The following is a 23,133-nucleotide window of genomic DNA, read 5'->3' on the forward strand; positions in this document are numbered from 1 at the left end:
AACATTTTATGTAAATCAAAAGATGATTGCTATACAAGGCTTACTGTCTGTTTCAGGTAGGTGGAACGATGACTATGAATATTAGGAAGTAGATGTGTTCAGGGCGTGACTCTTATCAAACATTTGAAGTTTGATGCAGATTGTACTATGTACACTGAAGTTACAACTACTTCCTATATCATATAGAGATAGATAGATAGATAGATAGATAGATAGATAGATAGATAGATAGATAGATAGATAGATAGATAGATAGATAGATAGATAGATAGATACTTTGTTTATCCCGAGGGAAAATCAAGATGGCAAAATTCATGGGTATTCACATTCACACATAAGGTTTAAATAACTTTCCATCATCATAGTCTTTAGAATTCACTAACCAAATGTGAAATCAACCTGGTAAATTCCTTTGGAGGAATCACTCAGGCGTGAACCCACCTTGTTATAGCTTCAAAAAACGAATTAAAGCCGAGATGTTTTGACTTCACCTTTGGTGAAGCCAAAAACATCAGCCAAAACATCAGTATACACGTATCGTGTCCATTCAATAGAATGGACATGATACGTGTGTACTGATTTTTATACATATGGGTGAAACGTGCCACAGGGGCTGTGGTTTCAGTTGCTGCGCAGGCCCTAATAATATTCATCTGAATTACCCATATTAGTAATCCCTCCATCAAAAAGTATTAGATAAAGGAAATAGAAGAGGATGCCATCAATCAAGCAATCAAAAAGAAAAGGCCAAACACCTTGACATTTGTTTGAAAACAGCCTCCAGAGCAGTGGTGTAGGCTCCCTGGATGATGGAGTCGAAGTAGCAAGGCACCAAGTAGCGGGGGATATGCTTCAGGTAGCCAAACATGGCTTGGAACCAGTGGCCCACCTGTAGTGCAAAGGTCAACAACTCTGTTGCATTCCACTGAATACTGTATAGACCAGAAATTATGCAGCAGATCCAAGGCTACAGCCACACTAATGCAATTTTCAGATTTCCTAAATGTATGCTGTGCAGTATTGCCATAAAATGTGTTGTATTTGACAAGCATTGTTTGTCACTATGCCAGCCCTGTCTCCTGCCTTATATGCAACCAATGTGCTTTACCAAATCTTTTTTGGCAGAAACATAACTGTTGAAAGAATCACTGGAAATGTTTTTTTCAATCAAGTAAGTAAGTAATTCAAGTAAGTGGGACATTTCTACCACAAAGCAGTAATTCAAAGCTGGTCAAGGGGGAAAATTCATTGAAATGTGGGAAGAAAATGTTGTTGTCATATTATGCTGAAACATGGTGGACGAAAGAAGATGTTGGGTTAATGTTAATTTTTTATTAATTCGCGTATTTGTAACTGCTAGTTGCTGTTCACGTAGAGGGACTTAGATTAGTTAGATATGCTATTTATTAGCATTAACTCTGATAACAAGTCAGCTAAAGCAATATTTTAGGGAATGTACTGGTGCAACAACCATGGACAAAATCACTAATATTAAGCTCACAACTAATTCAGCGTACTTGGATAGCAACATGAATCTAAGCTGTTTAAATACTCAGAGAAATAAAATACATCTTTTTGTTTTGTGTCTTTTTTGTAGCATCCATGTTCTTTCCACATTACTATTAAAGCTCACTGAAGTCAGAAGAACGACTTCTGAAACATCTGAGTAGCATTAAAAAATGCGCCAACAAAATACAGGTATTGTCACTAGACGCATAGTATTAGTGTCTAAAACAAAACAAAAAAACTGTCCAAAGTCTTGATGAAATGGTGGTGATATGTGGAAGTTGGGTGCTTGTAAACACAGTCGTATCAGCAACATGTGAATTATAGGATGTCTCAGCTGAAGTCACAGGAGAAAAGGTCTAAAAAAGGTCTTTCTGTGTTTCAGTGATCTTCAATACCTCCAATTGAAGAGAATGGCGAGAGAGCCTTGTTCCCACTATGGGGGGCATACGCTTGTAAGAAGTTTTCAACATAAATGCAACTACCTTGCATTTACCAACCCCCAGTCGATTGGTAGGCAGGGAGATATCAGATCGTCTGATATCGTGAGACAGTAACACTTTCTCAGATGGCTGTACGAGTCACGTGTAACCTCTACCCTAACCCTTTTAATTTTTTGAAAAAAGGTGGTAAGTGGACCTTTGAGATTAAATGATTTTGTCACGCTACTGTTTCCAAGATCAAGAGTAAAGCTCAATGCTCATGTGCTAACAGCTGATTGGCTGGTTTGATGGGGAATGTCCTGTTGAACTGTCCCTGTTTGCCTCCAAACTGTATTTAAGTGCTGTAGTTTCCCTGATTAGATATAAATGACATGTGACAACATTGATCAAATAAAGCCCTGATAGCTAACATATTTGTAGCTCACCTCTCCAACAGTTCCACCCTTGGCCAAGAGTCGGTTGGAGACATAGTCCATCATCCAGTCTCCCTGCCTCAGGTTGTCACAGAGCGGATGTCCAAGATCATTCTTAGGGCGAATCTCTGCCATCACCGACATCAGCCCTAAAAATCACAACTCTTCATGAGTACTTGTACAGATTAAACTCTGGAATAAATGATGATCATGCAATGTTCAAGTTATGCACCAAAGTACCTTGCAAGCCACCATACTTGAGAGGTAACCAGGTAGGAACACTGTAGCATCCTCCCCCACCCTCTCTCTCCTCAGCATCACAGCGGTACAGCAGCATGTTCATGTCAGCCAGAGTCAGCCTGGACATGATGCTGGAAGGAAGGAGCATATAAGCAGAAGAGTGCGTGTAGGGGAGATACATATATGCACTGATAAAGCCTCATGAACAAAGACTGCTAAAAAAACATTGTAAGGCCACTCCCTCAGACTTTCAAAAAGCCTATGCCCTCCGGTTCAGAAAACTTCACATTCTTTCAGTATAAAATGTAAATAATCATCAGGGCTATAGGACTAAAACACTCCTACCCCAGGGTGGGGGTTTTCTTTTGGGTAATTGTTGCCTCACACTCACCTGCCTGGCAGAATTATCTGCGCAAACATGCAGCAGACACTCTAACTGTCCTTTTGTCCCTGATGTTGCCAAAGTAGCATTCTACACGGGAAAGTTTCACACTGGCATCAGATCCTGTTTCTCTTCAGCCTGTCACTCCAGCCCAGCCTTCACCCTGGCCTGCTAACCTCCAGCCTAAGCTCTGGAATTCCACCCAATTGTCTCACCTCCAGCCCACACCCCAGTCTGCCTCCTATTCATCTAGCCTCTAGCCTGCCTCCCAGTTGTCCAGCCACCCGCCTGCACCTTTGTTGGCTATCTTGCCATCTCTGTTCCCTGAACTCTATGAGCCCTCAATGGACCAGTTGAGGAACTACTCTTGATGTCAAGAGGCCATCTTACAAAGGAATTCACCTTGCTATTTAAAGGAGTATCCCCATAGAGGCCTCAGAAGAATGCAATGTCACCATGGCTCTCGAGGCCATTGCTTGCCAAGTGCCACAGAGCCTCGGTCGCAAAACGCAGATCTCCAATCGACTATCCCCACCAGCGGTCGTCCTGATCCCCAGCTGGTCATGCTCGCCAATACCCAGTCACGCCTCCAGTCGGCTGAACTGAACTGTCCCTGTTTGCCTCCATTTTCTGAGTTTGGGTCCTTTTCCCTTGCTGCCTGACAATACCTGAGTTGAATCCACAGACAGTGGCTAAAGACTGTTTGGTAATTCATCATTGACTAGTGTCCATTTTAAATCTTCCACTCCCTCAGACTGTGCCCCCTAACTCGTCAAGTGTGTAACATCAATTACCAAGGAAAACTGGAAGACCTGAGGGAATGGAAAATTATTATTGAAATACACTGTTAATTGTTAAGGCATACGAACATCATCAGCGGCTTGGTGAGAACAGATGGTGTGCGGAGTTCAGCCAGGCTGCAAGTCTGGTACTGAGGACTAAATTGGATCAGTTGGCGTCTCAGAGCCCCCAGCTGCTCCTGGGACCAGGGATCCAGAGTCACCCTATAGAAGAACACAGACCATCTAAACTGGGCCAGCCATACATAAAAGTAATTAAGTGATTCTGTGAAACTAAGAACAGCACTTGCTATTCCTTCACTGCCTCCTCAGGTTGACCTACCTGAAGATGATGATGCAGCCTGGTGGGAACTTCTCAAACACTATCTCCTGAACAACACTGTTCTCTTTTGACACCATGTTTGCCTTTTTCACCACCCTACTGTCCTTTAGCTGGAAGATATGTTTAAATACTTTTAATGGCTAAACATGAAGTTACTTCAAATGTGGAATGTAGATACCATAGCAGAGTTTTGCATGTTTTAGACCATTTATAACAATTCAAACATACTTTACATTACTGCTTTCTGGCATGTATACAGCACCAGAGTGTTTTGGACCTATGTTGCCCACAGTGGAGACACAGAAATGCATGTTTCACTTACTGTATCCAGAATTCCACACCACTGAAGATAACTACAGTCCATACCTGGATGTGTTCTTTGATCTCTACAGTGCGCTCTGGCAAGCCATTTATGTTTTTGTCATCTTTTCTGTTGGAGCTGGTGCTCACAATGGTCAGAGCCTCCAATATAACCTCTTTAATCTGACCTGAGAAGACAGGAGACAGGCAAAGACTGGAATGTATTCTTGTGCTTCTGAGGATTAAGAGAGGATAAAAATAAAAGTTAACGATCAGGATGTGGCTGCATGAATATCACCTGGTATGAACATAGGTGGAACATCAAATGCATAATGGTGTGTCTCTGGATTCTTGACCGCCCTTCGCAGCACAGCTACCACAGACTGATGACTGCTGGGACAGTGTCTGGTCACTGCAACCACATCCTCATCCAGCTGCTCCAAATCCACCTGGACATCAACCATAAAATGACAACAGAAAAAACTGAGACTGAACACTGAGATTATGTTCTCAGTATTATTTGGGGGTTCCACTGACTTGAGGAGGAGTCTGCTTACTGTACCTGTAACACTACTTACTTACTTACTACTTACTGTAACACTGAAGTGATAAACTTTTGCTAGATCCAAGATTTTTTTTCCTCCCATGAAAAAAATATTTTCCTCCATGCCCCCTCCCAGTCCTCTAGTCCAAAGTGTTGAACCACCATGTTTCTACAGTAGCTCTGAATGGACAAACCAAACAGTGGCTCTAGAGGGCCACCATAGTTTCTCCTTCATGCTTGGTTAAGTCAGGGGGTTTCACTTGGTTGCAGTCTGCAATTTAACTGCTAGATGCCACTAAATACTACACGCTGCATCTTCTATAACAAAATTCAAACAACAATATCATGGTAAATATTCGCCTGTACTTGTATAGCGCCTTTCTAGTCTTCTGACTACTCAAAGCGCTTTTACACTACATGCCACATTCGCCCATTCACACACATTCATATAGTGATGGCAAAGTTAGTTAGTTTTACAAACAGAAACTAACATTCATCCACCAATACACAGCATTACCAATATGGGGTTCAGTATCTTGCCATGCAGCAGTAGGACCTGGGGCTGAATCTCCAATCTTCTGACTAGTGGACAACCGCTTTACCTCCTGAGCTACAACCACCCCGTATCAAACCACTAATGATCTTTACTTGTAGAATATTATATTGCAACACAGATAATCAGACAATTCAATTCAATTCAATTTTATTTGTATAGCGCCAATTCATAACAGAAGTTATCTCAGGACACTTTTCAAATAGAGCAGGTCTAGACCGAACTCTTTATAACATTATTTACAGAGACCCAACAGTACCACCATGAGCAAGCACTTGGAGACAAGGGCAAGGAAAAACTGCCTGTTAAAAGGCAGAAACCTAGGACAACAAAAATTATTGTCAGCTGAGCAGCTCTGGATGAAAATCTTCATACTGTATATTAATGAGAGAACAGACGGTGGCTGTGGATCAGAGGCAGAGCGGGTGGGTTCGATTCCCGGCTCCTGGTGCCACATGTCGAAGTATCCTTGAGCAAGATACTGAACCCCAAATTGCTCCCGATGCCGTGCATCGGTGTGTGAATGTGTATGAATGTTAGTTTCTGTTCGATGGACTTTGCCATCACTGTGTAAAAGGGTGAATGTGGCATGTAGTGTAAAAGCACTTTGAGTGGTCGGAAGACTAGAAAGGCGCTATACAAGTACAGGTCCATTTACTGTTTACCTGAGTAAAGCCCTCTGCAGCAAGCTGCTGATGAAGCCGGTTCAGTGCCAATTTTCCAGCCAGGATCCCAGTCTGCAGATTGACCTGGTCAGATGTTTGGGCATCAGAGTTCCAGCAGGTGTATATATGATTGTCCCCCACCATCGAGATCTGAAAAAAAGGAATTAATCCCCAAACATCCCATGTTAAATAAGAATCAGAATAAACAAATAAACATGTGTACAGCCTTCCCCATTCAAGATGACTGAATTTTTATAGAACTCACCCATTTAAATTATATTAAGTTATGCATGACTGGGGCTCCCTTGTAGCTAACCTGGAAAAGCTGGTACCCCATGTACCAGGGCTGATTCCTTGCTGCAAGCTAAGCATAATTAAGGGAATGACCACTTTGAGTGTGGCCTTCACAAGCATCTGTTTTCAGTAATCAGGGTGCATTCAGTCTGCCTCAGCCCCATTTTTGGATTAGCCGGGGCTGGCAGACTCAGCACTGCCAAGATGGTGACAGCCAGAGCCACTGGCCACGCTGAGCTTCAGAACAGCACTTCAGAAACCTATGGGTGATGTCATGGAGATTGTAGAGCCATGAAATCTCATGGGGGTGTTCATTGTGCTCAGAAGATGTCCAGTGGCAAATTTGTGTGCTCATGCACAAACACCTTGGTTGGATAAAGTCTAATACATTTGTTCTATTTGCTTGTCAAAAAATGAACTGGGGAACTGTGGTACGGGTATTTGAGTTTACCTGATAAGGAAGCAGCTCATCATAGCCTCTGGTGCTGCCTGTAGCGCAGCAGGCCATAGAGACCAGGACAGAGCTGGGCAAGAAGTCGTACACTGAACATGCCTGAAACAATAAAAACAAGCAACAGGTTAAGACCTATGCGGTTAAAATTAGCAATGCAGTAACTCCACAACAAGAACCCAACCAGCTTTGCTCACAACAGCCTTGTTGTTTTTGTTTGTGAGGAAACAAGGGTAGCCCCTGAGCCAACCTGTGTTCATAATTTCTATTTCCTTGAATTTGCACTGAAAGTCGAGACACAATAATAATAAATCCGACGAGCAATAGTTTATATGACAATAATTAGTACTAAACACCAAATATAACTAATTCTATCATTGAATTGATGATGGCACAAAAGACAGGAAACATTAAAGTAATTAAGAACCATCCTCTGGGTACCATGAATATCTGGAGCAAAATTTAATTCAATTAATTCTAATTCAACTGATAGAGGCTAAGATATTCCTCTCTTGACACAACTATTCACTTTTCATTTGAACAGCCAAGTTTATAGATGTCTTCCATGAGAGACTGTCTGAGAATGTGCACTGTTTACCCCATTACTAAACGATATCCCCTTTCCTGCTCCCTACGAAGTGTGGCTCGTCAGATCCAGTATAAACGATTTTGATTTCCAACACGGTTAGATAACATGTCATACAAGACATTTCCTTTCTAGTGTAACCCTGTCTTTAAGCCCCTTTAAGACATGGAATGCTAACATTGCTGGCTTCATGTCACTGTTAAAGAGTAACTAAACCCCCAAACCAGTTTTTTTCTGCTGAAATTAAACCTATATGGGTACAGTATTTAGTAATGTTGTTGATTGACACAGTTTCAAATCTTGGCAGTTTATTGCGAAGTATTTGAATTCTACATATTTTTATTTAGCCTCTTTGAGCCACTAGCTTTTCTAATGTTACAATGTTATGCCTTTATTTGATAGGGAGGATGATATGCAGCAAAGGGCCACAGGTTGGTAAGGATTCACTGTGCAAAGTCAAGCACGATTTTATGTTTAGAGTACAATGCCAGCTTTAAATAGCTAATGAGTACCACAAATATTGCTAGTTCCTGTTCCCGTCGTAACAGTTGATCACAACATTTCATAGGAGGAGTTTTATGAGGCAGCGTGTCACATAATCTACAACCACTAACAGCACTAAAGTAGAGACATGGTAGGAGTATAGTAGCGTTAGCAGTAGATTAATTTCAAAGTAAGCAGTAGTAGAAGATTTGGTAGTATAATGTGTGTTCTTGGTGAGAGCAGACCTGGATGGGACTGTGATTGTTAGGGCTGATGTCCATGAACATTGTATGAGCAAAAGCTGGGATCAGAGGCCGAAGGCTGGGTTGGACAAAGGCACCAACAGGCTCTCTGCCAAACCATGACAGCCAGTCCCCCTGCTCCTCCTGCCTGTGTGTAGCACCCACAGCATCTGACAGTGAGACAGAGGGAAGCACATCACATCAGCAAAATCAGTAAAGATGATACAATTTACTGTCTATGAAAGCATGCAAGCTCAAACACTAAGTATGGCTACAACATGCCAACTCTTTAAAATGCTGTTAAATGTTATTTAATTACACTGTGGGTCTGTTTAACAGTAGAAACTTCTTAGTGGCTTTAAAGGTATATTGATACGAATGGTTCAAGTTGTGCAATTTAGATTCAATATAAAATATAAATAAAAAAATTTCTAATGTGCGGTAGAGTTAGGAATCTCTAGATAGACAAGTAGACAAATTGAGCACACAGTTTACAGGGTTAGTGGTGTATTACCTACAGTAGATGCTGATTAGCATGCCCCCAGTTTAGAGAAGCAGACAGTCCCAGCAATGAAGCAGAGCAACACACTGCTGAGGACAGGGGGCTGCAGAAAAACTTATTTTAGGAACGCAACAAACTGCAATGCACTGTGTGTTTGGACTCCTTTCTACACCACACAAGAGTCGTCTAGCCATCACGATGTGGCCCTTTGTCAAAGTCGCTCAAATCCTCGCGCTGCCCATTTTTCCTGCTTCTAACACATCAACTTGGACAAAACATTCACTTGCTGCCTGATATATCCCACCTACTGACAGGTGCCATGATAACCACATAATTTGTGTTATTCACTTCACCTGTCTGTGGTCTACGGAGCCACTGAAGGGACATGGGGAAAAAAAATAAAAATTAAACGTTTCTAGTGCGCACTAGATACTATCTTGTGAGCACTACATCCATATCTAGTGCACACTAGATATGGATGTGTGTTGTGGCAAATCAACACATGGCTCATTTGAATATTAAAATTAGCCATGTGTTGATAGGTCACAACACAAAATGTAACCAATGAAATTACTTATTTTGACACACATTTTAAGCCAATGAGTATTAAACTAACAAGGTAATGTGTCAAAAGGCAGACCGTTTTTGTTATTTTCTCAAAAAGAGGACAAATGAGAGCTGCAGGTCAGGGCATTTAAATGCGGACTGTAACAAAAAAGGTTACAGATTAATTTACATTTATTTTTTAGTTACAGACAAATTAGTTTAATACTCATTTGAATATTAAAATTAGCCATGTGTTGATTCGCCACAACAGGGATCGTATCTAGTGCGCACTAGATAGTACTAGATAGCAGTGCGCACTAGAAACGTTTCATTTTTTTTCCCCCCATGCCCCTTTAGGGGCTTCCTAGTGGTCATAATGTTATGGCTGAAAAAAATTTTTGCGAGCTTCAGCAGTTCAGCGAGGCAGCTGTCACACTGTTCAGGCGTGATATATGCCCAGTATTAAAGTGTGAAGCGCAGTGGGGCTTATGTGTAGGAATATGGACGTGTAAAAGTGAAAGGCTGTCTGACAGCGAGGTAAAGGATTTTTGAGGTGGGGCTTTTTTATGTGGCTGCAGCCTCTATCCACAGTAGTGCAGCGCTCTGCTTCTGTCCACTGCGGTCAAGCCAGCCGTAACTTCGGCTGTTTTACAGTAGCTCAAATATGGTGAAATATGCCACTAGGACGTACAAATATGGACTTTTGTTCTTAAATTTCTCCACATTGCTGCAGTAAAAATGCACGATATTGAGTATGTGTGTAGTCTTACATGTGTAGAAGTCAGATATATCATCCTTAGCCAGGAAATATTGAGCAATATAATTTTACAGTAGCTCAAATGTGGTCAAATATGCCACTTGGAGGTAAAAATAAGGACTTTTATTGTTGAATTTCTCCAAATTGCTGCAGTAAAAATGCTTGATATTGAGTATACGTGTAGTCTTAGATGTGCAGAAGTCAGATATACCATCCTTAGCAAGGAAATATTGAGCAATATGTTTTTACAGTAGCTCAAATATAGTGAAATATGCAACGTGGAGGTACAAATATGGACTTTTGTTCTTAACTTTCTCCATATTGCTGCAGTAAAAATGCATGATATTGAGTATGTGTGTAGTCTTAGATGTGCAGAAGTCAAATATACCATCTTCAGCCATGAAATATTGAGCAATATGTTTTTACAGTAGCTCAAATATGGTCAAATGTGCCACTTGGAGGTAAAAATATGGACTTTTATTGTTGAATTTCTCCAAATTGGTACAGTAAAAATGCTTGATATTAAGTGTGTGTGTAGTCTTAGATGTGTAGAAGTCAGATATACCGTCCATATCCAGGAAATATTGAGCAATATGTTTTTACAGTACCTCAAATATGGTCAAATGTGCCACTTGGAGGTAAAAATATGGACTTTTATTGTTGAATTTCTCCAAATTGCTGCAGTAAAAGTGCTTGATATTGAGTGTGTGTGTAGTCTTAGACGTGTAGAAGTCAAATATATCATACATAGTTAGGAATTATTGAGCAATATGTTTTTACAGTACCTCAAATATGGTCAAATACGCAATCTCTGGAGGCATAAATATGGGACTTTTATTTTGACATTTCTCCACAGTGGCGCAGTAAAGATACTCGATATGAGGTGTTTTTTATTCATCATGGGCGCATGGAAAACTTTAATGCAACATATTTTATTTTAAATATAGGTTCGAATTATAGCTTAATGTTCCTAATACCTTTATTTTGAAAACCGGAAGTGAATACGCTCTTTCTTCGCATTTACCATAATGCTGAGAATAATCGCACAGTCGAAATTTACGTGCGGCTGATTTGACCACGGAGATCGAAGTTACGGCTGGCTTGACCGCAGTTTCTGTCCTGGGGTCATTGTCAGCTTCACCAAACTGGGGGCGTGTGTACTGTTGTTTACTGCAGGTAATAAACTGACTATGGATAAGTACCTCACCTAAAACGGAACTGTTCCTTTATCGATATGGATATATGTAGATTTCGATTCTTATTTAAAGTTCCCACATTTCCACAGTGAAGTTTGTGCAGTGTTTCCTCTGTGTTGATTTTAGAGCGGCGGCCCGCCGCTGTTAAATTTCTGCCACCACGGTATCAGAAATGGGGCAGACGCACAATGTAGTCACGGTTGCCTTTTAAATGATCCTGCCGACATAATGCACCCCCGTTGGCTGCCGCTCACATTGCAATTTAACAACATGTAGAACTATTCAGATTTTATTGGGGCTGTCCAGTTTAACTCCACATACTGTTGTGTTGATGTAGCTTATTGTCAAAACGTTCGCTTTCTTCCAAGTTGACTATTAAACTAACAGCTTCACCAAAAACGTCACCGCGGTGGGTCCGTTTTAATTGGACAACGTTCAACTTGTCAGTTCTCAGCTCAACGTCCTGATATCAAACATCTGGAAACATTAAAATCAGCAGGCTTCGGCCAAAGTGAAAGCCAAAATCATGTAAAAATGTAGCGTTCCAAACTACACACACAGTGCTGGTGCGATTGCTTACCTCTGATGAGCGAGGTAATGCCCAACCTAGCCACACATACATTCTGCAGTACCTCTCTAATGATCAGCTCAGCCACCACATACAGGTCTGGCCTCAGACAACGAGCCTGATCGAGCATGCGCTGCAGGGCCAAAACACGGCAAACACAGCCAACAGGGTCACCGCCATACCATGCAATGATTGGCAGAACGAGGAGAAGATAGAGACAGATAGATACAAGTAAAGCAGTGACAACACAAGGAGAGGATGGATGGGAGGATGATGGCGATGCATAGATGGACAGAATGACAAGGATGATGAAGCATTGTTTGGGATGGAGGATTGGGAAATTAGGTGAAATAACCAAGTTTGTATTAAAAGGCAATTTGAAATGAAAATATGGAACATGTACATGTCAGATGCAATTACAATAACATGCCCAAAGAGACAGAAAATAAAGAAAGAGGAGAAAAGGAAGAAGACATTTAGTGTCATTCCCAGTCCAACCAGACAACTGCAGTTCTTTACTATCCTCCAGACTGTGCAGAGTGGAGCAAGTCAACGGGGTCGGGGTCAGTACCTCGCACCAAACTGGTGATTCCCAGGCGGTTTACCAAGACATTGTCAATAAGCTGACTGCCAGTAAAGAGCTCAGCTATCACATAGAGGTTAGGCCTGATGTCTCTGGCTGCTGCAAGCATCGCCTACAGGGACCAACACATAAAGTACACAGCAGTTAACCTGGAGTCCATCTACCAGAGCCAAGTGTGTGTTCCCTTACAAACCCATCATACCAGCCAAGGATTAGATAACAGTCATATGCATCTTTTAATTTGCTCAATTAATCTCTGCTGCTGTTATTAATTATCAAAAGTAGGGGTGCACGATAATTATCGGCCCGATACAGGAAATTATTACATCATTCCGATATTATGACAAATAGCCCCGATAACATATATAATTTTGTCAGCACGGCAGTGCCCCGCTCCCACTGTTAGACCTGAGTGGCCTGCAGTAAATGCTGCGTTCCAGTGACGTAGGCATAATCAGAAAAACTCTTTTTGACTGGGAAAATTCAAGAATACCCCGTCATGTCCAAAAAGAACTTGTTAACTCGGTCATAATTTTGGTAGTTGCCGACTTGAATTGATATCCACAGTATTTTTCTACATGTTACACATAAACAATAGAAACAAAGGCCGAAAGAACGACTAGCAAACGTGGAAACAGGGAATTTCCGCCACACCGTGAATGCAGCACAGCGTGCTTACGTTTGAAAACAGACAACATGGCGTCGATTGTGTGGGACTTTTTCAAAGTTTCTGAAGAAACTTGTAATAAATATTTGTATATAAATGTTCCAGGCAAGTTCCACGAGAAGGTAAAAGTAGCACGATCAGGTTTGACGTATTGAATCAAACCTGATAAGTCACCTGAAACTTAGCCATCGCTTCGACGGTGTTTTGAAAGCATATGAGGACGCCCAGGCTGCTAAAGACGCTAGCAACATAAAGCCAGCCGCAAAGAAGCCACCGGGACTTACACATATCGGCGAGGCTTTCAAAAAATAAATATCTCCATTTAAAGAGCCAAAAGTGTTTTGGGGTTTGTTCATAGTATTAATGTCATGATCATATATATATGTATATGTGTGTGTGTTATCGGTTATCAGTATCGGTATCGGCCTTTAGGAGCTGAAAGTTATCGGGTATCGGTATCGGCCTTTAGGAGCTGAAAGTTATCGGTTATCGGTATCGTTTTTTAAAAAAAGCAGGTCAAGCAGCTCTACTAGTCTCAGTGATGAAAGATGTAAATTGAGAACGTGTATAAACTCTGGAGGGGTAGTTAGAAAATACCTCAGCCACATGCAGAGGGGTGGACAGGCAGTTGACCAGGCATACACCAGAGAAGACCTTGGCTGTAATCTCTGTGTACAACTTCATACGAGCCCACAGGTAAGGACAATCCTCTGGTTTCTCTCCATAACGAAGCTTGATTGTATTGCCCAGACAGACCAGTTCTCTCCGCAAGTAGACCTGTGAGCCTGCAGACATCACAGTAAGAAGAAATAGCGGAATAAAAAATTGGTAGTGTAGAATCTTAATATTAGTTTTGTGTGATTTGAATGTAGAGCCAGAGACCTGCATATGTTATCCGATGTTATCGCTTATGGTAATATACTGGTGTCACTGCAAAGTCTATCCAGCAGAGTGCGCTGTGATTTACAATACTGTGGCAAGCAGCCGAGTAAGAGACAAGAAGTAGCTCTCAGCAGTGTCAACTAGAACTGACAACATATACATTAAATTATTTAACTTTGAAGCAGCCTTCTGAGTACCTTTGCATAGTCATATTGGCGAAAAATCGATGCATTATCCACATAGCCTCCTTTGTAACCTGCCATCTCTCCCCATCCCCTAGAACCGAGGTCACTAATAGATGGACCCAGATGCCGTCTTATTCCAACCCAGACCAATAACCAATAAATTATTGGACTATTCATATTTGACAGAGCGTTTCTACTTTTTCCTAGTCTTTATGGCACTGGATTAGCAGCCCAGGAACAGAAACAGCACTCACAGACCAATTACACACATAGTAAATAATGTTGTGTGATGCTACTCAGCAAATCAAATCAAGTCAGTGAGTGAGATACACATACTGGGGAGACAAGACAAGGCTCTGTCAGAGGAATAAGTGGAGGAATAAATGACTCAAAGAAAATGAATTATGAAATCTAAAATGAGAAAAGTTAGAGAAAATGTCTTAAAGCAAAAGAACAGGAACATCATAATGTCTAACTTGCATTACAAACCAGTGCCTAGTAGCTGCATCAATGACCCACAGGCGTAATAGCAGCACCGTGACTCTATTTGACTTGAATGGAACAGAACTTTATAGGCTGTAAGGTGAAGAAAAAGTGGCTAGAAGTGATTTTCGTTCTCACTCCTGGACACTACTTTTTAAAAGCATTTTTTTCCATTATACACCCTATAACACCCTTGTGAACACTGTGTCAAAAGTTCTCCACAAAATATCCTGCAGTTTTTTTTTGTCACAATCCATACAATATAAATTTAAAAAAATCTTAGACTGGTGGTTTTACTTAATTTATGTTCATTTTAGCAACACAAAGTATCTGACATTTATACCTAAAAACCTGAAACAAAGATTGATGCATTAAGATACTTAAGTGGGAATTAAGACCATGCAATATGGCAAATGTACGGAAGGCCTAAAGGGCCATGTATTCATACATTTTATTTCCTCCATTTTCCTGTGATAACGAGTTAATTTTCTCGAGATCTCAAGATAATGAAACTTTGTTTTCCCGAGATAACGATATAATTAATTCGAGATCTCGAGATAACGACTGTGATTCAATTCAATTTCAATTCAATTTTATTTGTATAGCGCCAATTCATAACAGAAGTTATCTCAGGACACTTTTCAAATAGAGCAGGTCTAGACCGAACTCTTTATAACATTATTTACAGAGAGCCAACAGTACCACCATGAGCAAGACCTTGGTGACGGGGTGACCTAGGAAAGATCCTTCGGCTCTAGGTGGGTGGTCTTCTGCCACCCACCTAGAGAGAGAGAGAGAGAGAGAGAGCGAGAGAGAGAGACAGACAGAGAGACAGACAGGTGCACAGCAACAACAGTATTGGCAATGGCAATCTAGCAGGACCATGGCAGGAGGCTCCACCAGGATCGATAAGAACCTGCGAGACGAGAAAGCACAAGAACTCCGGGAAGTGAAGTTAGTAACAAGAAAGAGGAAGGGAGGAGCTCAGTGCACCATGGGAAATCCCCCGATAGTCTAGGCCTATAGCAGCATAACTAAGGGATGGTTCAGGACTCACCTGATCCAGCCCTAACTATAAGCTTTATCAAAGAGGAATGTCTTAAGCCTACTCTTGAATGTGGAGAGGGTGTCTGCCTCCCGAACCACAACTGGAAGCTGGTTCCACAGGAGAGGAGCTTGGTAACTGAAGGCTCTGGCTCCTGTTCTACTTTTAGAGACTATAGGAACCACAAGTAGCCCAGCATTCAGAGAACGTAGTGTTCTAGTGGGGTAATAGGGTACTATGAGCTCTTTCAGATATGAAGGGGCCTGACCATTAAGAGCTTTGTAGGTGAGGAGGAGGATTTTAAATTCTATTCTACATTTTACAGGGAGCCAATGCAAAGAAGCTAGTACAGGAGAGATGTGATCTCTTTTTCTAGTTCCTGTCAGTACTCGTGCTGCAGCGTTCTGAATTAATTGGAGCGTTTTAATGGACTTATTGGGGCAACCTGATAATAAAGAGTTGCAGTAATCCAGCCTTGAAGTAACAAATGCATGGATTAGTTTTTCTGCATCTGTCTGTGATAGTATGTGTCTAATTTTTGTAATATTACGTAAATGAAATGATATTCGTGGTCAAATCAGCCACACTTAAATTTACAGCATATACAGAAAATTAACTCGTTATCACTGGAAACAGAGGAAATAAAATGCATGAATGCATGGCCCGTTAGGGCTTCCGTACAAATGTATAGAAAATATACTTAATTTTACTGTCACTTTTAGACTCTTGTTTCTGTGCCTGATGGTTGAGGTAGCCTGTCTATCAACAAAAATCCTCTCACAAATGTTGGTCCTGTTAGGGAATTAAAGAAAATCTGGGGGAAATCATGTTTCAACCTCCTCTTCAATTTATTTTGCCTGCAACATACAACTGCAGCTTAAAAGTCCATGCTCAGCTGACTTGTAAATGGACTTGGTAGAGATACATTATAGGGTCTGAAATACTGTAAAACTGTGCAACAATAATGCTTCTGTTTGTTTCTGCAGCTTCCAGCAACTGGCCGAAAAATGAAACAATCAATTTATAAATCAAACTATTATCGTTACCATTACTCAGTCCTGAAGGTTCCACTCACTGTTTAGGCTAGTTATCATGTGTATAAATGATGTTCCATCTTAGCCTTCCACACGTTATTAATGCAGTCAGGACAATCATCGGTTTCAATAGTGGTGACTCCTTCAAGTGTGCAGTCTATTATATTATAGATGTCTATGTACTTGCAGCTGTATGCAAAACAATGTTTATCTGACTCTGACTGTACAATATATATTAAATAAATTATGAATTTGTACTTGAATTTTATTAACGGTACCCAGCAGCATTTAGAAAAACATGCATCTAAAAATGATTGTTTTCCCCTTTGCTCACTTTGGTATTCCCAATATTCCCCCCTCTAGAGTTCTTTAACTTTAACTTCAAACCTATTTTATTTTTTTACCTGCTGTGTCAACGTTTCTGTTCGCCTGCCACAGTGAAGCACCTGTAGGTCTTCAGGAACACCGTCAAAATGGATTTTTATACAATGCAACGTTCCATGTTTCTGTTATTCTCTGACTCTCGCCCTGCTGTTGGACGCTGATGTAAATCGGTCGTCTCTTCTTTCTTTATGGATGTGAGATAGAGCATTGTTTAAAATCCCACTTACGCACTTTTGAAGAAAGTTTGTTGTAATTTTCTCCTCTCGTTGCCGGATGGTGACAACGAGGGCGCAGACATCTTGGATTCTTGTTTACATGTCGTTCCAAAATGCCTGATTGGTCCAGGGAAGAAAGTGACGATCGTTCCGCGAAGCCTCATCACTTATAATCAAAATCTGACTATGTGAGGAGAGAACTATTGCCGACTTTCAACACGAATTTAAAAATAACTGTAGGATGTCACATAGACAACTTTTCTAAACTAAACTAATAGATATTTTTACGAAATAAAAAATATTTAGTTCCCCATATAGACGGCTTCACCTTATGGCCTATTAAGTATATAATTGGGAACACCCACTGTTTCATGTCAAAATGGCTGCTGTGCGAAACTAGGCAAAACTAGAAGAAAGTAGGGAGATGCATTCGTTACCTGCTTCTAACAAGGTTGTTTACCTGGTCCAACAAAGTCCCTGGACAGGTCATTTCCTTTCACAAAGCCATCATGTGCCAGGAAGTGGCACGCCTTGTCTCTCTGCTCCATCAACTGCGTTTCCTCATCAAAGGTCATCTCTTCAAAAGGGAAGATGAAATACCTGGAGGAGACAGTAAATGGTAAATGGACCTGTACTTGTATAGCGCCTTTCTAGTCTTCCGACCACTCAAAGCGCTTTTACACTACGTGCCACATTCACCCTTTCACACACATTCACTCAGTGGTGGCAAAGTCCATCGAACAGAAACTAACATTCACACTCACTCACTGTGAGCACGGCATCAGAAGCAATTTGGGGTTCAGTATCTTGCTCAAGGACACTTCGACATGTGTGGGAGGAGCAACCAACAACCTTCCAAATTGTGGACAACCCACTCTGCCTCTGAGCCATCAACACATGGATCAGAAATAATCTACACCCAGGTAATATTACACCTTTTAATAAACTTCATTAGAACCAAAATTTACAAATAGACTCCTAAATTTCTTATATTACTATACATTTTTACCCCAATTTCATTTTTTTTGTCAGATCATTTTACAGCCATTAGTATTTATTTAGATAGTAAAATTATTTCAATGGTGACTTTAACAGGTCAGTGAAGATGAGCTGGAGAAGTTACCTGGGACAGAGAGGGTATTTCCTTGAGACCGGACCCAGCTTAGGCCCCTGATCAGAAAGATGCTCATGAACTACATTTCTCACAATGCAGTCAGTCGCCTGAGGAGATAAAACAGCAATGGGGGTTCAACATCCCAAAAGAAAGTTGAACAGCAACCACTGAAAATAAATCTGTTAACCTCACACACACACACACACACACACACACACACACACACACTTGCTCTGCATGGTGGTTCATCTCTTTGTAGGCATCCAGGTTCAGCTCCTCCAGTCTCCCTCTGAAACTGTTACAACACTCCTGGATGTCTGATGGGCTCATACTGTTACCAGCGAGAGAGAGAGAGAGAAGAGAGAGAGAGAGAGAGAGAGAGAGAGGGAGAGAGAGAATTCAATCCCATCAACACAGTGACTCATGGTGATGGCTTAACATGATATTGTTACCAACAGAAGGATCAGTGAGTGTTTCAGTATATATTGTTCTTATCAGCTTGACATATTCACATTTCAGTAGACCTTTCAACTTTGAATGTGCTGTCCATCAAAAAGAACTCCTAATTAATTCTATGGGAAATTTCTTTCACTCTGTTGTTATTTTCGTTTTCCTTTTACACACTTATTATTACTATTACAATCCAAGTGGATCAAAGAAATCCCAACAAGCATTCCTGAGAATGGCGGTCCTTCCTATAGGCGTCATAGGCACTTGCCTAAGGCGCCACCTAGTGAGGGGCGCCAAATATGTGGCGAGAAAAAAATTATATATATAATGTCTATTTCTTTTTTCAACAGTTTTTGCCATCCCTCTATCCGCAACAATACTTTGACATAAAAAAATAAATTAAACTTAAGTAAAAGAAATGACAATTCTGACGTGGCCACGGTCACAACATGCTAGCGCGCACACTGATGCGCAGTCGGCCGGTCGGCTGCGTGTCGACAGGTTACTATGGTTACAGCTACAGTCCATGGAAAGTGAAATGGCAGAAGCCATCCGGGGCCCACTTTCGAAAGCACAGAAAAGAAGAGCAGGAGAAATTTGCAAAAGAGAAAGGTACGTAATTTGAGTTGTTGAAATTCATACACAAAAAGCAGCTCACAGAAATAAATACCAACTTGTGCATTGCCTTACGGATAAGCACAACGCTACCAATAACAGTAGCTTCAGCTGAGCGGAGTTTTTCCAAGTTAAAACTCCTTAAAACATACCTCAGATCCACCATGGCTCAATAAACGCCTCAGTGGTCTGGCCACAATCAGTATCAACCATGAGGTTGGTGGTCAGATTTCCTACGAGGAGGTTATTGATGAGTTTGCGGCAAGGAAGGCCAGAAAGATTGCATTGTGAATGAAGTGTGATATTAGTGTGAAGTAGAATATATTATTCTATTTACTTGACATGATTAATAGGTTATATGAATCACATTTTACAGTATCTAATTTTGCACACAATGTTGTGAGAAAAAATGTGCAACTACTGTGTATTTGTTACTATGTATTCACAAAGCATCTTATCTTACCATTAGGAGTGTAAAAATTTCCTAGCAAAGTGTAAGAGCTGCTGAGAGCAACCGTTACTGAGATAACTCTCAGAGAACTTGCAGCATCGGCCATGTTGCTATGGATAACATCATGTTTCTGAATCAATTTGCTCACAATGTCTAGATTTATTGCCTGACAGGTGACAGGGCTGTGTAAATTAATTTGAAATGAAATATTCATCAATACATAGGACTGTGAAAGGGAATTGGATTAGATTAGATTAGATTGTATTAAATTAAAACAAATTGCGTAGTAGTGTTCAGTACCATTTGGAATTCCAAACTATGAATAACTATATGACAGATGTCCAGATTTTTTGCAGACTTTGTCGAAGAGAATGAGGTAGATGTTGAGGTGAGCTGGATGTTATCTTGTACTAGTCTTAAATTGAATTGAAAAAGATACTGCATTCACATGAAAAAGACAGACATGAGGTCGTGGTTAACTTTTACCATTGACCACCACATTTGCATGGGACAGACGGAACCGGAAACAATACAATAACAATATATTTTACCACACAGTATCTGCAACTGAAATCTTGTCATATTACTACATCTATATATCTATATTACTATATCTATTTGCCAGTATCCAACTGTACTTTCCCTGCCCCATGGGGAGTAAAGCAGGTGAAGGCTATAGAGAGGAGTCACCTGTGAGGCCAGAAAATGTTCAGGGCAGAGTTCATGTCCACTTTGTTTCCAAAGCGTCTGTGCTGAAGGTCCTGCACTATCTTCAGCTGCTTCTTACACTCAGGACTGGACCTGGACCCGACACCTGAACTACCTGGATGGATAAAGGTCCACACATGAGCTTCTTTTGTTTTGTTTTGTGTTGTTTTGTTTATACATGTTAAATTCTTGTTCTATTTTACAAAAACACATTTTCCCTTTGAAAAATAACTGAAAAGACTAATCATGAGCTTAATTTTCAGCACCTGCTTCAAAATACTCACCTTACTAAACATAGACTACAAATATTGAAATAATTCTATGAATGTATTTTTTTGTGTGTGTGTGTTTACACTTTTCTGTGTTCCTTCATCATTGTTGTCTCACCCTCCTGCAGCAGCTGTTTGAACTGCTCCACAGCTTCATCCACGTTGACTTGCAGAAACTCCCACAGCCTGAGCCTGGAGAAGACCTGCTGCCACAGGACGCCCCGCAGAGCCTGACAAACACAGACACACACACACACACACACACACACACACACACACACACACACACACACACACACACACACACACAGTGCTACAACTTTCCACTGGGTGGTATGGGTTGCAATTGGTCCATTGAATTCCCCTGCTTTTCATTAGTTTATTTCCATCCCACCACTAAATGGGGCAAAATATAGAGGAAAAGGCGCTACGTCAGGGCATACATTTTAGTTGATGAAAAATCAGCTACGTTTCTACAATTTGAGAATATAAGAATAATTTTAGGCCTACAACAATGATTTATAATATTTATAAAATAATATTTAAAAAATAATCTAAATATATATGTATACCATATATTTTTGACGAAGCCACAGGTCTGAAGAGCCATATGTGGCTCTGGAGCTGCAGATTTTGCATTGCAAGAATTATTGCAAGAATAGTGTGTTTTTGGATTTGTGTGTAGAGTTTTGAGAATCTAAGGTTTCAAAACAAAAAATGGGCAAATCTGGTTATTGGTAATAAAAAGATATAACATGTTGAGTTATATAAGAAGTGCACAAGGTTGTATCTTGACTTTAACGTTACAGCAAGTAGCCACAATTACAGTAAGAATATTCAGACTCACATTTATGTGATGCTCATCTTGAATGCATGCTGGCACTCCTTGTTCAGCGTATTTCCCATTAGCCACCTCACAGTTGAGATGCCACAGAAGTCTGTCCAGAAGCCATGCTGGTTTCAGATAAGGAGAGTTAACCAGGTTGTAACCACACTCAGGATGGAGGTGAATCCACTCACTGTCAGCCGCTAGAGACAATGGATGGTGGTAGAGAAGAGCAGAGAAGAAGAGAAGAGATGAGAAAATATGTGCAACTACGGATAAGCACAACACTACCAATAACAGTAGCTTCAGCTGAGCGGAGTTTTTCCAAGTTAAAACTCCTTAAAACATACCTCAGATCCACCATGGCTCAATAAACGCCTCAGTGGTCTGGCCACAATCAGTATCAACCATGAGGTTGGTGGTCAGATTTCCTACGAGGAGGTTATTGATGAGTTTGCGGCAAGGAAGGCCAGAAAGATTGCATTGTGAATGAAGTGTGATATTAGTGTGAAGTAGAATATATTATTCTATTTACTTGACATGATTAATAGGTTATATGAATCACATTTTACAGTATCTAATTTTGCACACAATGTTGTGAGAAAAAATGTGCAACTACTGTGTATTTGTTACTATGTATTCACAAAGCATCTTATCTTACCATTAGGAGTGTAAAAATTTCCTAGCAAAGTGTAAGAGCTGCTGAGAGCAACCGTTACTGAGATAACTCTCAGAGAACTTGCAGCATCGGCCATGATGCTTGATATGAAATTTTTAACTTTGCAGTCAACACTCTGCCTTTGAACTGTCTACCACATACATATATGTCCAAACTTTATTACATTTCCTGTCACTCGTATTCCTCACCTTTCCTGTGTGTAGTCTCTGTCTATGTAGCGCCAAGTTCTCTTGCTCTCTCACATCTCCCTCCCACCTGTTCACTTGCTCACTGTGCCCTGTGTGTCTGTAACCCCTCCCTCCCCCCTCCTGCTCAGTGTAGATCACTCGGCTTTAACAGGAAAAAACGGGAAAATCCGAAAAGAAATTCCGTATCTGGCTCCCAATCAGGAGCCGGCTCCCGTCGTTCACTTCAAAGAGCCGGCTCTTAAAGCCGGATTGTTCGCGACCGACCCATCACTATTGCAGACAAAAGGGCAGAAGTGGGAATTAAGTAAATTATATTGCAAGCCTGAGACTTGACATTTGAACCTTCATGCAGTGACATTGGTCTGTATTTATAAACTTTAGATGGGTTCTGAGTGGGCTTTTTCAACAATGGGGTGTCCTGAGACTACCTAAACATTGTTGGGAATGCACTTTATCATTTGCGTGACCGCAAGTGGTGGGAGAGCTGAAGATCATAGGTTTTAAGGACATCCCCCTCAACAAGAGAGTAAAATGCAGAAACTGATGTTGAAAAACCTTGAAC

At 40.8% G+C, this 23,133-nt stretch overlaps 1 protein-coding gene across 4 annotated transcripts in view; it reads right to left on the bottom strand.

Moving 5' to 3' along the window:
• LOC127369148 (glycogen debranching enzyme) overlaps positions 1-23,133 on the bottom strand; it is a 43,107-nt gene that overhangs the window by 13,035 nt on the left and 6,939 nt on the right. For 3 of the 4 annotated variants that reach the window (XM_051410220.1, XM_051410221.1, XM_051410224.1), the window contains exons 5-22: positions 21,726-21,907; positions 20,997-21,108; positions 20,592-20,724; positions 18,614-18,716; positions 18,395-18,492; positions 17,732-17,871; positions 13,641-13,828; positions 12,365-12,488; positions 8,228-8,394; positions 6,914-7,015; positions 6,169-6,318; positions 4,705-4,855; positions 4,473-4,594; positions 4,107-4,216; positions 3,854-3,988; positions 2,603-2,733; positions 2,375-2,511; positions 756-889 (exon numbers count right to left, since the gene is read on the bottom strand). In XM_051410220.1, coding sequence (XP_051266180.1) covers positions 756-889; positions 2,375-2,511; positions 2,603-2,733; positions 3,854-3,988; positions 4,107-4,216; positions 4,473-4,594; positions 4,705-4,855; positions 6,169-6,318; positions 6,914-7,015; positions 8,228-8,394; positions 12,365-12,488; positions 13,641-13,828; positions 17,732-17,871; positions 18,395-18,492; positions 18,614-18,716; positions 20,592-20,724; positions 20,997-21,108; positions 21,726-21,907 — 2,419 coding nt within the window. The remainder of the gene's footprint in view (positions 1-755; positions 890-2,374; positions 2,512-2,602; positions 2,734-3,853; positions 3,989-4,106; positions 4,217-4,472; positions 4,595-4,704; positions 4,856-6,168; positions 6,319-6,913; positions 7,016-8,227; positions 8,395-12,364; positions 12,489-13,640; positions 13,829-17,731; positions 17,872-18,394; positions 18,493-18,613; positions 18,717-20,591; positions 20,725-20,996; positions 21,109-21,725; positions 21,908-23,133) is intronic. The other variant, XM_051410223.1, reaches the window with a different exon arrangement.

The sequence above is a fragment of the Dicentrarchus labrax genome, unplaced genomic scaffold (assembly GCF_905237075.1).
Source record: "Dicentrarchus labrax unplaced genomic scaffold, dlabrax2021, whole genome shotgun sequence".
Taxonomy (NCBI): domain Eukaryota; kingdom Metazoa; phylum Chordata; class Actinopteri; family Moronidae; genus Dicentrarchus; species Dicentrarchus labrax.